This window comes from Enoplosus armatus, chromosome 13 (genome assembly GCF_043641665.1).
Source record: "Enoplosus armatus isolate fEnoArm2 chromosome 13, fEnoArm2.hap1, whole genome shotgun sequence".
In the NCBI taxonomy this organism is placed as follows: Eukaryota; Metazoa; Chordata; class Actinopteri; order Centrarchiformes; family Enoplosidae; genus Enoplosus; species Enoplosus armatus.
The window spans coordinates 16,462,704-16,477,874 of NC_092192.1; the positions used below are offsets into that span (position 1 = coordinate 16,462,704).

General features: G+C 43.6%; 1 protein-coding gene across 1 annotated transcript; it reads right to left on the reverse strand.

The window, feature by feature from the left end:
* Nucleotides 1–496: 496 nt before the first annotated feature.
* brwd3 (bromodomain and WD repeat domain containing 3) lies at nucleotides 497–14,511 on the reverse strand. Its single transcript, XM_070917980.1, has 40 exons — nucleotides 14,425–14,511; nucleotides 14,190–14,248; nucleotides 14,055–14,084; nucleotides 13,813–13,872; nucleotides 12,264–12,414; nucleotides 11,994–12,092; nucleotides 11,712–11,872; nucleotides 10,962–11,183; nucleotides 10,682–10,782; nucleotides 10,493–10,563; nucleotides 10,094–10,194; nucleotides 9,956–9,996; nucleotides 9,768–9,872; nucleotides 9,522–9,672; nucleotides 9,269–9,403; nucleotides 9,046–9,174; nucleotides 8,645–8,870; nucleotides 8,407–8,547; nucleotides 7,980–8,160; nucleotides 7,765–7,858; nucleotides 7,490–7,660; nucleotides 7,064–7,137; nucleotides 6,787–6,979; nucleotides 6,519–6,629; nucleotides 6,322–6,429; nucleotides 5,151–5,275; nucleotides 4,975–5,057; nucleotides 4,776–4,887; nucleotides 4,526–4,587; nucleotides 3,798–3,953; nucleotides 3,583–3,703; nucleotides 3,344–3,469; nucleotides 3,149–3,224; nucleotides 2,977–3,027; nucleotides 2,729–2,872; nucleotides 2,454–2,606; nucleotides 2,193–2,362; nucleotides 1,769–1,854; nucleotides 1,430–1,564; nucleotides 497–1,321 (listed from the first exon to the last, which is right to left on the reverse strand). Exons 1-40 carry the CDS (start codon nucleotides 14,456–14,458, stop codon nucleotides 510–512), a joined length of 5,361 nt encoding a protein of 1,786 aa, XP_070774081.1. The 5' UTR covers nucleotides 14,459–14,511; the 3' UTR covers nucleotides 497–509.
* Between the last annotated feature and the right edge of the window lie 660 nt (nucleotides 14,512–15,171).

Sequence of the window (15,171 nt, forward strand, 5' to 3'; positions counted from 1 at the left end):
CAGTGGTCGTGACTGAACTAGTGACCACTAGCATGAAGAGTTTAGTTAAGTTATTCAACAAAAACAGAGAACTAAAAATATGAGCACCATTTTTTGGCATCTCCGCATCCTTCTTTGGTGACCAGGAGTAAGAAACGTTGTGGGAGAGGAGTAGAAAGTATAGTGTTTAGTACTGGACGAGAAACGCACAGGATGAGGAGGAGAGGAAGAAGAGCAGTGTCGTGTCTTAAAGGCTCCTCCAGCGAGCAGTAAGGCCGAGGTGAGTAAATCCAGTTGGAGAAGGTCCGTGTTGAACTGCAGCTCTGTCGACCAGGGAAGGAAACTCCTTGGCAACGTATCATGAGCACCAGCTATCAGTTTGACAGTCATAAGCAGTCTCAGATAAAAAGAAAACCATATATATATATATTATATATACACTTGTACAAAAAGAAAGAAAAAAAAATCCCTGAAGTTTTACTCATGTTTAACAGTTTGTTTTTTATTGAGGTTTGAAAAGGGGCGACGTGTCAGTGACCCCAGCCCATGAGGTGGCTGACACGGGCTTTCTCGGTCATACGGCGTACCCGTCCTGAGCGGGACATACCCAGGTTGAGGGGGTCTTCCTTGGACCCATGGCCATCGTCCTCTGAGTCGTCCCTGTACAGAACTGTCCTGCGGCCCTGGTTGCGCGTGTTGACCCGCCGAGACTTGCACTGGGTGCCTCTCGGACCACCAGCTGCTGCCACCGCAGCCCCTCTCTGCACCTCAATAGAGTTGTCCTCATCATCCTCATCGTCCTCCTCCTCCTCCTCCTCAGGTTCCTCCTCCTCGGGCTCCTCCTCTTCATCCTCATCCTCCTCCTCGCCCGCATCCTCTTCATGTCTTACATCCACCTGTTGCTGCTGTTCCTGCTCTTCTTCCTCTTCCTCCTCCTCCTCGTCCTCTTCTTCTTCTTCATCCTCATCCTCCTCATCTTCCTCTTCCTCTTCCTCCTCTATCGGCAGCTGCACTCGTGCTCTTTTATGTCTCTGTGCCTCGTCCTCTCCTCCCTTGTGTCTCCTTTTCCCTGAGGCCGCCGCCTTACCCTTAGCTGAGAGTACAGACAGGCAGGGGGCTTTGCTGTAGTCGTGATCTCCCCCCTCCACGTACTTCTCCACCTCAGAATCTGAGCTGTTCTCGCTGTCCGACGACGAGGAGGAAGAGGAGGACGACGAGGTGGAGGATGACTCTGACGAGGAGCTGTTGGATCCGGACGCCTCCTCGTCATCGTCAGACTGCGGCGCTTCTTGCCTGTGGCGCTGCCTGGAGCCGTTGCTTAGATGCAAGTCACGCCGGTGCCCTGATGCAACACAAGAGGACAATGGTTCACTTCTGCACCTCGACTTTAAAGTCACATTAAAATGACAGACGTTGATACACTTTGGTTAGAATGCATTGCTTGTAATACCTGACTTCTTCGCTGGAGTTGCTTGGCTGCGGGTCACCCGATGTGGCCCCTGGTCTCTGCTCTCGCTACTCGTCCCTGAACTTGGGGAAGAAGGCTGGATGTCCTCTTCCTCTGCTACACTGCTGCTTTGCTGAGCTAAAGCGACAACACAGGGCTAATTACTAATAAGGACTGTAATCATATTACTTTTCACAGTACATTAGTAGTATAATTACATTTCATCTTCACCCTCAACTTTTGCTGAGTTGAAGTTACTTCCATCACTGATACCAACAACAATTTACAGCAAGATCCTGCACAACACAGAGACCTAAAAAAGCCACAATAGCGCAGTCTTACCCTGATGTGGTCTCGAACGATTCTTGGTTGAGGTCTGGGATTTTTTTGGCTTTGAGACCTTTCCTGACTTGTGCTTCCCTTTAGGGCTGGACAAATGGAAACAGAAAAGACATAACATTTCAGAATAATTAACATTATATAACCGCAGGCTGCCTGCAGCTTTCATCAGCTTAAATTAAGGGCTTTGAGACACCCTTTTAGACCAGGACCAGGACTTATTTCTCAGCAGAAATTACATTGAAGAGAAAACAAACAGAAACCTTAGTCAGTATTTCTAAAGCTGAATGTAAAGCAGGTTTTGAGTTTAATGCAGTACATGAGAGACATCTCCGGGAGCTGCAGACACCCTGTGTACACTGGAATGGAAAAGATCATTTGATAATGTGGAGTGTCGAGTGACGGGTTTGTGAAAGAGGCTCAGTACCTGGGGGATGGACTAATAGGCGGGGAGCTGCCTCCGTTGTGCAATCTGTCTCTGTAACTGAGTCTCTGACGAGACCGCCGCTCGTTCTGAACGGCAGACTTGTGGTCAGAGATGATGGAGATGATGTGTTTTTCAAAGAAGGCTGACAAGCTGAGGGTCATGGTGTAGATCTAGACATAAAACAAGACAGTCGTGATAAAACTACTTTGTCATAATTTACATTGTTATAGTACTTTTTTAATCCCAGGGATGTTACTTCACCTGTGACTTCTTGTTAGGTGTGTATGCTTTGGAATTGCTGAAAATGAGGCGCATGTCTTTGGCAAACTCCATCGGGTTTTCATAATTCCCTTCAACCAGCGTCTCTGACACTGTACCCAGGTCCATGGGAGTGTCGATGATGTCTCGATAGTCCTGAACAAAACAAGTTGGAGAGCAGTAATGTTCATGTTAGGGGTAGAGATTCATTTTAATTTCGCTTCTGCATGAGTTATTTCAAGTTGTGTGAAGTGATGGTTGTGTGCGGATTGTTTTACCGGATACTCGAAGAGATCCACGGGTCGTCTGAACGGTTCTGAATCCGGCGAGGCTTTCATTCGACGCAGCAGCTCTCGGCACTGTCCTCGCCATGCTTTCACATCCAAAGCCACACCACGCTTCTTAGAATTCGGGTTGGCTCCCTGGCAGAGAGAACATGAAATTAACTGAGACTGGAGCTACTGCAGATGATCTTGAATTTGTGAAGCTCAAAGGTGAATTGTTGTGGTACGCTGGACTCTCTTACCCGATGTCCTGTAGATGTTCCTGGAGTGTCAGAGTCCACATCCAACTCAGCCTGCAGAGGAACACATACAAACCCAAATTACTGTTTACAGCAAAAACAATAATGTAAAGAAAAAGCAGACACTATAATGTAAAAAAAAACACTTGTTCACTTTACAACCTGCCTCTCTCACCTCAGCTTCTCCTCCACTGCTGATCTCAGACTTCAGTTTGTGGTACAGATCCAAGATGTCTGTGCAGCTCTGGTCCCTGAAGGAGGCAGAGGGCCAAGGAATCAGACACGTGTACTCATCACTGTTACTTCAGTGTTGAAGTGTCCATGAGGTGGCTATAACACAAGGAGATCAACTTGAACTCTGGAGTCTTACCCGATGTAGTGCAGGAGAACGTCAGTCACCACCTTGGCAGATGCTACAATTGGGCTCTGGGGTTCGTTGAAAGTGCGGGCATTGTGTTCGATGTAGCGCACCTCCCACATTAATGCAGAGATCCGCCTGCCGCAGAGAAGATCATGGGCACTTTAAGCTCAAATGTCAACACATTGGCATCAGGACTTTGAATCTATGGCGAAGATGAAATGTGTATGAGGTTATGTGTGCTGCTGCACCTGTAGAAGCGGTTCTCCAGTCGTTTGCGGATAGTGCTGAGGTCGGTGAGGTAAGCCACCACAGTGCAGTACAGAGGGTAGTCCCGCAGATTCACTGGTGACGTGAATGCCTTGGCTACCTCTGTGAACAAACAGAAATGGGATCAAACATGGTAGACACGCCCGAGGTAAGGACCTTTTTTCAACAACATGTCAGCAACCCTTTGGAGGCGTACCCAGTGTAAGAAGCTGATCGATGCCCTGGATGACTCTCTCACAGTCTTCATCTCGTGTGTGAGCCCCCCACTCTCCTTCCTGAGGCTTGTAAAGCAGAGCCTTTGTCTCCTCCTCTGCCACCTCCACACCATCACCAACCTGTTCCGGCAATGCAGCTGATGGAGCCACACGATGTGTCAGATAATGAAGCAGCATTTAGTCAATTTCTAACACATACATGAAGCAAAAATCTATCATTACCCGCCATACAGTTCTGATAAAATACTTATATTCTTCTAAAATAATCTAGGTAGCTAGAGGTTATATGTATCATCTTAGTTCAATCTGAAGCATTAGAATGTAATAAAAACACAAACATATCTATTTGTGGATGCTTTGGTTTGATAATAATACATGTGTTTTCTGTACAACAACAAAAAAAAGCTATAATATAGACTTTAATTTTACTTTAAAATAAATTCAATGAGAGGATAGGTATCACAAATAAATGTCATCTATTGGAGTAAAATTAACATCTGACATTAACGTACTGTCCAATTTAAATGGAAAGGGTATTTCATACAGTATGTGTAGTCATCTGCAGAGTTTATGGTCTACAATTGTGTTTTAAACTCGGTGAAATCTTTTGACATTTTGCACATTTTGTCTGTAAACCATTAAATCACATTAAAAAAATTGATGTCACAGGTTTATAACCAGGTGGAATTCTCATATTAATACTACTGACCTTCCTCGGGAATAGGCTCCATGTCCCAGGGACTCATTTTCTCCCGCTCACCATTATCCCACCTGATGAAACAAGAAAAAAAGTTAGTTATCAAGCCACGCTGTGTGCAAGATTACAATCGCTTATTTGATTTATCTTGAATAAAAAGAAAACGGGTGAGCAAAGAAGAACATGATATTAACAGAGAGCACAGCTGATAGAGCAGAGTACTCCTGCAGCAGCCACACACACTGCAGAGATACAGACGTACTTTACTGCATAGCACTGAAACAGGCTATCTGGATACTCCTGCTGCAGAGGCTCCTGGTCCTCCACAGAGCCGAACCACCAGGCGTCATCAATGATACTGCGGAACCTCATACCTGAAGAGAGCAAAGGGTCAAACATAGGTGAAGTACTGTCCACAACAATGAACATGAGCGATAAACACATCACTTCAAGAGACTAACCTGGCTGCCAGTTGTGCTCTTTAGCCTCGTTGTAAAACTGCTGCAGTACCAGAAAATCTATGACATCAGGCATGTCATGGTACCTTTAGAGTGTGTGGGGAAAAAAGTTGTGAAATACATATTCTTAAATGTACATTTATTATCTTGGACTGTATGTACTGTACGCAAATGCTCACTTTAAGGAGAAGGAGTCATTGGTCATCTTCCCTGAGACTGGGTCCAAGAAAGCCAGTTTTAAGCAGCAGAGGGTGGGGGGTCCCACTTCGTATTTAATGCCAACCACCTTCACAGATTCCTGGTCCTGAAGGGGCAGAACAAAATCCAGCAAAGGTAAGGCCCAGGATGAATGAACAAGACCAATAGAACTTCTCAAAAAGAAAAGTGAAAACAAGTTAAGGCTACGGCTACACATGTTCACCCTTAACGTGTTTAATAGAATTTGTTGTAGCTCATTTGAGAGGAAATCAGATAAGCAGTGATTAGTGTTGAATTCTTGCTGCAGATGATAGATCCTTCAGATAGTTCTCCACAATTTGTTTTCATTCACAGCAACGCCAGTAACTTCCCCTTTTTACTATGCCAAAGACAACAGCTGTACGGGAGATACGCCAACTATCATGACATTTTAAAAGTCACTTAATCAGCCCATTCCAATGCTCACTTAACAAGACTAAAGAGTCTACAGCCATGCTAGCAGATCTGTGAGGCTGTACTTAGGCACAGTGGTGCTAACATGCTCCCAATGGCAATGCTATCATGCTGATGTTTAGCAGGTATAATGTGCTTAGTTTAGGGTGTTAGCATGCTAATGTATGCTAATTCTGCTAAGCCCAGCAGGCTGATGGTAATGTCATTATTTTTGCATCTGGTCATAAACCAAAGTATTGGACGTACTGGCATTTTGATCTTATGATGATGGCGCTAGATGAAAAGTCAGAGGATTCATCCTCTGGGCACCATGGATATCTTCCCGTAGTTGGTGAGATATTTCAGTCTGGACCAAAGTGGTGGACTGACAGACCACCAATCCAATACTGCCATCCCTAGAGCCATGTCGCTAGCATGACTAAAAACGTAAGACCTAATAATCCAACAAACTTGCAATATTTACTAATATTTACCAATACAGAGGTAGACTATGCAGTTCAGCTGTGAACAGTGGTGGAGGTAGAGAAAGAATTTGCAGACGGCTTAGAGCTCAAGCCAACTGCAGTGGAAAGTGACCATCGGATTATCAGTTTCAGAAAGTTACAAAAACTGCCTGCTGCTTTCAGACTCTCCGAACACCTTGTCTAATGGAGCATGTAAGGGTCTGTACACTGGTGTTTAAATTAAACTGCGCCTCACCCTGAGGTCAAGTTTGTTCCACGGCTGTTTCTGAGGGTTGATGCTGTACGCCTTGGCCCTGCGGACAGCCCGGACGTAGGCCTGATGGCCCTGTTTGAAGTAGATGAGCTGGAGGAGGACAGGAGGACCATGATCAAAAAGCACGTAATGTAATATATTTTTCTGATTCTGTTGGATATTAGTGTGATGCTCCTTACCTCATCTCCCATTTGTGGAACAAAAGGAGAGCGGCGTGGGATGGTCTCCATTATCCATGACGGTGGCAGCCACTCCTCTGCATCCAGTCCAGCCAGAGAGGACGTGGGTTTCTAAGTATATACAATTTGTTAGAACAAAACGTTTGCATATAAGATTTCTCCAGTACTGTCTGGTCAGGAGCACAGCGCTGCTGGACAGCATCTAAAACCTGGAGCACAACTAATGTTTTCAGTGTGAGTACAGGAGCTGCACGCCATGCTAGCTCACCTGTTTGGTCTCCTTGGGCTTCTTCCTCTTCTCACTGTCCCTCTTCTTGGCCTCCTTGGCCTCATCGTCGCCTTCCTCCTCCTCAGAGCTGCTGTAACCTTGGGGCTGTGCAGGCCTCCTGGTTGGTCGCTTCGGCGGCTGCAGGTTGATCCCAGCATCGGCTGTCCAATCAGAATACTCACTGGAGGAGTTACTGGGAAAGAAAAGAGGGGTGTTGTTAGTTGTGTGATTATAATGACATCTTCAAAACACTGCTCAGTCAAAGATATTTATTTACCTGGAGCTGCTTTCACTCTGCCACTGAGCTTCACCGTCAGAAGAGGCATCGCTTTGCTCCACCTGTTCTGCTGCCTGTCAACAAAAAGACAGAAAGCACCTTTACTATCACGAATGCTGGTTAACAGATGGTGCTTGTTTCTGGCTTCATAACATAATTTCCATTTTCCATGTTTCCAGCCAGTTAAAATGGCAGCTTTTGTGACTCAATGAAATAATTAATCTTTGCCAACATTTAATTCTAAAACGCTTTCTAAAATATACAAATCAAAACATCATGTTACACATATTTAGAGATGAAAGTTGCAGTAACTTTCTATTCAGACTTTGCTTAGGACTTGTTTTAAAAATGTTCTAGACATAACACATGCACAACATAATTCTGCAGATCATGTTCAGATATGTAGAGTAGAAAGACAGAACATACCTCTCCATCACTGTCAGAGTCTATCTGGCTGTCGGAGTCACGTCGGTTGCTGGGATTTCGACTCCTGGTCCCAGGACGACGGACCTGAGCTGAGCGGGTCTGATAGGCGTGGTGCTGCTGCTTTTTCTTGGTTGGCCGCAGGGAGCGCAGGCGTGAAGTCATTGGATCGCTCTACAAAGTGTGGAAGGAGGGTGGAAAATGAGGAGAGCAGAAATGAAATGGCATAGATATATTTTTGACTCGTGACAACAACTGTGAAGTGAAGAGGAGCGTACCTTGGGTGTGCAGTTTACTGGTTTCTTCCTCCTCTCAGCGTTGTATAGAGAGCATTCCATGTCGCCTCTGGCTTGTCTGCACTCCTCCATAACTCTAATAAAAAAAAAAAAGATCATTTCCGTCATGGAATGCACACAATAACGAATAAATGTGTTTAGAAATCTGCTCTCTGTAGTGTCCTTACATCTCATGAAACTCCCTCCATCCTCCTCACCTGAATGTCCCATGTGGCACTTCATTGACCATCACTCTGCGGCTCCAGGCCAGCAGGTCCCTCTCAGTGGCCACTTGACTACGCAGGGCATTGTGCTGCATCTGCCACACGCCGTCCACCTGCCCACTTCTGCGTGGTTCAACAGCCAGAGAGGAGTCCACCATCTCTGCTGCGTCATCAGCTAAAAATGAGAAGAAAACATGTTTGTTAACAACAATATGTTCTGTGGGAAATATGGCATATTTGGCAACAGAAGTTAACAAAACTTAACTATTAAAAATCTAGAATCCACACAACGCTCACACTCACAGTTTTACAATACATTGCAGAATTTAAGGTACACCGAACACATTAGACAAACCAAGAACATAACAAAACACAAAATCAGTGTAAAATGATTTGCTTACATAATAAAGAAAAAACATACCCTCTGCCTCTTCAGCCTGCTCGTCTTCATTGTGACGCTCGTCCTGCTCATTCTGCAACTGTCTGATGAGATTGTCCAACAAGCTTTCTCTGTTTTCTGCCGTTTGCTGGCCAAGAACCTGCTCAACCAACTCTCCATCGCCTAAGCAACAAAAAGGCATACGTTGGGTCAAACTCTGTCACTTATATTTCCTAAGTTTGAACTGCAAGCATTGAGGGAATGAGGGAGCAGGTTTTACTGTTAGCCATGTATCCTAGCTGGGGTACTAGCTGGTCCTCCTTGCAGCTCTCTCTTCCTGGCACCAGGCGCTGGTAGTGAGGAGGGTGAGGATTCCCATCGACATCCACCAGGAAGGGTGGAGGCATGAGGTGTGGCGCTTGCTGCGTCTGCTCGTCCAGCACGTAGTTATTAGAGTCACGAATGAGAGGCCGGTAATCCGTGTGGAAGAACATCTGGTCAGGAATCTGGAGGGCACCAAGAAAACATTTGTGTTGATGAAGAGTTCAAATAGCTGTTTGCTTGCCGCCTCCACAGGGCAGACGAGGACACAGAGCAAATTACAATAGAGAGCTTCTTTATGGTTATTGGCATTCTTAGATAGAGTGAAATATATTTCAACCGACAGTTATGTGCTCTTACCTTCTCATATGGTCTGCTGCAGCCGAAGCCAAAGATGAGCAAATGGCCGTGTGAGTCAGTGCAGGCAAAATGCTGCCCATCAGCTGAGAACTTGCAGTCGAAAATAGCACCATGGCCTTGACCTTCAATCTGTTAACACATATTTTAATATGAACTCAATGATGGTATGAAAAACAAAAAACAAAACACTACTGGTAGGTGATTCTCATTGTCGATCAATTACCATGTTGAAAAAGTTGCGGATCTTGGCTCCTTTGGCCAGGTCCCAGATGTAAATGTTGCCATCGTGGCCGGCAGATAGTATGATGCGGGAGTCAAAGGGGTGAGCCTCCATCACAAACACCTCATCATCATGACCCTTGAAGAGGGAGAGCACAAACATTCAGGGCGGTCAGTTGGTCAACAGCTGTTTGGTTCTTTTTTTTTTAATCCTAAAAAAGAGCTGCACAGTAAAAATGCCGGCCTCAGCCACTCACCGATAAAACGTGCAGCAGCTGTCCAGTGGCTGTGCTCCACACTTTGAGCAGGTAGTTTGACACTGCTGTGATGACAGTGCGATCTGCACGGTCCCAGGCCACCATGGTCACCACCAGCTTGGTTTTATCATCCCCATTGGTAACAGTACTCCTGGAGGAAAATATCCCATCAGACATGAAATGCTGAGTTGTTTATGGAGACATAAATGGCTTAATGAAACTCTGTAATACTGTTTACTCTCTTACCCAGGAAGCCTGGCAGCCATGTCTAAAGTGACACTCTTCCACTCTTGTTGCTGGTAATGCCAGATCCTGGCTGTGCCGTCACGACTGCCGCTCACAAACCTTAGGCTGGACACATATACACATTTAACTGTCTGAGGCTCGAAAACCACACAAAAAACAGTTTGAAGTCTCAAAGCAAACACACTCACCTGTCACTGTTATTGCTAAACTGGACGACTACAACTTTATCCTAAAAACAGAAAAAGAAGACAACTCTTTTAGATGAAGCTTAAAGAGCAAAACAGAGTGGAACAAGAATGATGCAGCTACTGCGTTTGGTTTCTTACCGTGTGAGCATCCATCTCAGAGACCTTCATAGGAGTTTCAGCACCAAGGTAGTAGACCCTGATCAAATGATCAGTGCCACCGGTAGCCATGAACATACCACCTATTAACAGTAAATATAGCTCTGTCACTATTTATACATGTTAATCTTCCCAGTGAATGTTATCAAAACATTTCCCATTTTGCAAAAAGAGAATTTAGAGTTTTTAAAAAGTTACAATGTTACCAACACATTAATTGCAGGTGGGCCGCCATAACAACTACCTTCGCATAATATATACAGCCTAAGAATTTGTCAGCAGCTATTGTGCTATTGCTGCCTTTAGTTTGCTGCTCACAGCAGCTTAGGACATTAGTACATCTGGAAAATGAAATGTGACAAGGCAGGGAAATACACGTACCACTACTGAAGGAGGAAGTGGAGACCTGTACTCCTGGACGTGACCGCTCAACAAACTTGACTGGTTGATCACTGAGGAAAGAGGAGAAACACAATAGCTGTAGTTATTTCTGTGAAAAAAAGAAACTTTAGTAGACCTAGAAACAGTAGAGCTAAAAAAAAAAAAGCTACAACAGATTCAAACACTTACTTGAATTTCATGCTGACTGAGTGCCACTTCCAGAAGCACACCATGCCGTCTGCACCGGTGGAGCCCAAGTACCGCGTCGTCCCTTTGACAGCAGGACAAAACTAAGGGGATAGAAAGTCAGTGCTGGTTAGTCACAGACGAGGAGTGACCGACATTTAACAAAATACTACAGTAGCAAACAACTGGTGTTGTGAGAAGTTGACATGGTGTGCAGAAAACCTAGGCGATAAGGGTAATATAAAACATTGGGGGCTATTGATTTACAATGCGTCATTCTCACCTGTATGGACGTGATGGAGGCACCATGGGCCTGCAGAACAGTGATGGGTGCACAGGTACGTAGGCACCACACTCTGATGGTTTTGTCACAGCTTGCTGAGGCAATCACAGTATTCTCATGGTTGACGGCCATGTCACAGATCTCTGCCGAGTGGCCGCGGAGTGTTGATAGGAGCCGGCCATCATCTGTGGCCCAGATTTTCACCAGGCAGTCATCAGAACCCTAAAGCACATAAGACATTGGCAACAAATAAATACGTTTTTTTGGGAGCTACCTTCGACTGAAGAACGTCCATCGCCAATCTCCACGAACTAAACACACTTTTGTACTAAAGAACTTTTTTGTGACATCAACAGTGAAACTACTTTATTACTGATACATTACACTGTATATTAGTTAGTTCCATTTAGCAGAGCCCGTTTTAAACAGCAGCTAGGCTAATCACATGCTAAGTGACACAGCAACATCCCTAGGATGTCTTCCTTTCATTAACATGTATTTAATGTTGTATATTAAATCAGTAACAATGACAGGACGAGAAAATGTTTTGTGTTTGCTTATTTCAGATGAATGTGTTTTCCGACAGAACTTCTTCTTCCTATGTTCTGGAAGTATTTATTCACGCACTTCAACCAAAGGAGAAATGCCCCATTTGCCTAAATGTGACTTGACAGATGGAGACACAACTAGTGATACACTACAGATAAAGTTTTCTTGCAATAATCATCTGGCCCACAAATCATCACTCACCGTAAATATCCGACGACCAGTGCGGTCAAAGGCTACACAGTACACTGAAGAAAGGTGGCCAAGGATACGTTTGTGTATCTTCATGTGTTGGTAGGAGGAAGACGGCAGGGTCTGGCCAAAACGAGCGGTGCCTGTGGCCTGGCGAGCACCCATGATGGACACTTGATATAAAAGACACACAAGAACAATTAGTAGTAACAGACTGCTAAAACAGATTTAACGCAATTGGTCTAGGGGCTTTGGGTCCTCTTAATGGGTGTAAATAAAATAGGTTTCACACACCAACATTTGGAGGATCTCCATTGCTGACTGGAGGTTCTGGTGGACGTCCTCTGTGGAGTGCAGCGACAGCTGAGCCACTGCATACTTTGTGGCTACAGCCTAAATTACACAGGGAGTGAATTAACATAATGATTATTGATTTGGAAACAGGTCTATTGCCAAAAAAACCACAACAACACAACACATCTAAATAATACACCAGTACTGATACATGGATTGTCTATAAATACAGAAGAAAAGAGCTATGATGGATGGGAGGGAAATGCTCACTTTTGGTGGTACGAAGCAAGGACTGTCTTCCCAGCCCCAGAAGTGTTTGGACTCCAGGAACACTAGGTGGGATCTCCTTCTCTATAAGCGGGCCTATCCGCTGGCAAACACGGAGCAGATAGTCTGCAGGAATGTGCTGGTTCAAAGACACCTGCAGGAATCACAGACAGCTATTACAAAGTGATGCAACATATACGACATACAACGATATATAAGTAGGATTTAATAATAAACAACAAAACACTATCATCTCAGTTACATTCTCAAAGACTGCAAGAAAAAAAAACACCCAAAAGTTTAAAGAAAGGTCCAGGTGCTTGTTACAAACAACACCACAATGATTTAAACTGGCCGATACTGGATTTTTGATGCCGAAACCAATAGATATTTTAGAGTTTTAAGAATTGGACAATGATATATCAGCTGATAGTCATTTTGTTATGCAACAACATAACAAACAAACATTTTTGAAAGTGATCCCTTACGTGTGTTTTTTTTTAAGAACTGTGACCATGATGTGTACCAATTGGGACATTTCACACTAGAAAAACTTGTCAGTGCTCTCTGGCAGATAATGGAGACACTTTCTACCTTACAAAAAATATTTCAAGTGCAATATTTTGTTATTTATTGGCTGACATATACACCGATACAAAATACATCAGCAATAAGTCAAATATTGTACCATATGTTGGCCCGACAGACTTCTCCATCTAGCTTAAGTCATTTTTAATTTTCCTCTGGTGGCTACCCATCAATATGTAGCCTCTCCTGGTGTGAAAGTCAAAATTTCAGCTGGCATCTAAATTAGTTTCTATTCTCTTTTCTTTTCACATTCCTATGACTTCCTTCAAGACATCAGACTGGAACACAACATTCTCAAAGAAGCGATTTAAACTAGACTAAACACCATTTAGACTTACTATAATTAAAATGTATCATAATATTAGTGGATGTTTTTTCACAACATACTGTACATAAATTGATAAAATTCAAGCTGTGTAGTAACACACAAGCATATAACTGTCAACTTCTTCAAAACTTACTAAACACATTTTGTTTGGGGGTTTTTCTCTCTTCCTATTATACTCACAGCATGGTATTGTAATGCAGCTAGTTGAAAAACAATTACAGAGACAGGGAGGGAGGGGGGATTAAAGAGGAGGGGCAAAGACGTTCACAGCCAATCAACAGCGTCTCTTACTATTTTCCGGTTCGCTCGCAAATACAACTGTGATTTCATTGGCTCCAACAGAAAACTGACAGCTCAGTGAATCTGGTTCAGCCTATCACAGTCTGCCCTCGTCTCTATTCTCCTCCTATTAGCCCACACAATAGCAACGCCTGAATGTAGTTATTTACGAACAGGCCTATACTAATATAAATGGTTAAATGTGTTCAAATAAAGATAAACATATTACCACCACGTATATTCTTTATGGTTAATTGAATAAAAATTATAGACATCAGCTAAGAGGCAATTATCGATTAAAATAGAAGTTATACGCTTCACTCGATTAAAAAGTTAATAATGACGTTTCACACTCACCCAGTCTTGGAAGGTCCGTTTGTATTTCTTCCCGTCCCAACTCCATCGTTCGGGGACCAACTAAAGTTAAAAGACAAGCTGTTAGAGATGGCACAAAATTGCTTGTTTTGTCCCGGCTCGGCAACACGCTCTTTTATCTAACGCGAGCCAAAATTACTGAAAAGTTGCACAAAAACCGGCAAAATATGCATCATTACGGAAACCACAGACGAGAATAAACAGAAAGATCCAGCTGAACCTACCTCATACTCCTCCAGCTCCTCAATCAGAATCTAACAACAGACAGACACAGTTAGCGTTAGCGGCTAGCACCAGCTACTTATTTAGACGACTTACAACCGGTATGAGGTAATTTCTTGGTTATTGTAAGGTGTTACCTGTGCTGATTTTTTACAAGGTCCAGACTGCAGGAATCTGGCAATGAGGTAATACAGTTCTGAAAATAAAGAGAGCTGTGTTAGCTTGGTACTAAGTCATGTTACTATTGAGCCGCGCTAACGTTAGCTAGCTTTGGGTTGCACTCGGTTACTTAGCTCGTTAGCCGACTCACAACTGCAAACTGTGTAAATGCACAATGTTTAGTCGCGAATCAAAGGGACAACCAGCACTCACCAGCTTCGGTTTGTGGACACTGTTCTCTTGCCATCACTTGATAAGACCGGCGACATTAAGACAAACTGATGTTTAGCTTGCTTGTTAGCCGCCGGCTAGCTAACACAGTAGCTAGGTGTGTGTAGCTAAAACAGGCTAGTGAATGGCCTCCTCCTTTCTCAAGTTGTTCCCAGACCACCTGGTGCTTTGTGTTAGCGCCCTCCAGTGAAACAATGCAATAGTGGACGGTTTGATTTCTTTATCGAATATGAATGAATAGATATGATAAATATTCAAATGTACAACTTTCAGTCCAACAATTTCAGACAGAAATTATGAATCATTTTCAGTATTAAACGGTCAGATAAATATTTACATTTCACTGCTTTTGTTTTCTGATAATTCAGGAGAGGTTGAGTAAGTTTCCATATTTATGAGAAGGATTTTGAAGATATTTGGTTTTTAGGGGCCAGTGTCAAAAAATCCTTCGTGTACCTTTAGGTAACATGTGGCTGCCATATACATACATACACAGTGCATATATCAAGTAGATGTTGTCGGGGAAATCTTACTCACATTTACATATTTGGACAGACATTTTACAAAGAGGTGTTCTATTGTCTCATTTTGTAATATACCAACACTGCCTTCCTGTTTTATACTAGTGCAGTATTTGGAGAACTCCACTCTAAGGATAGCATCTGTGTTTCATTTTGGAAGAGGCCTCCTTGACCTTAAAGGTAACAAAGAAAAGGTGCAGGTTATATT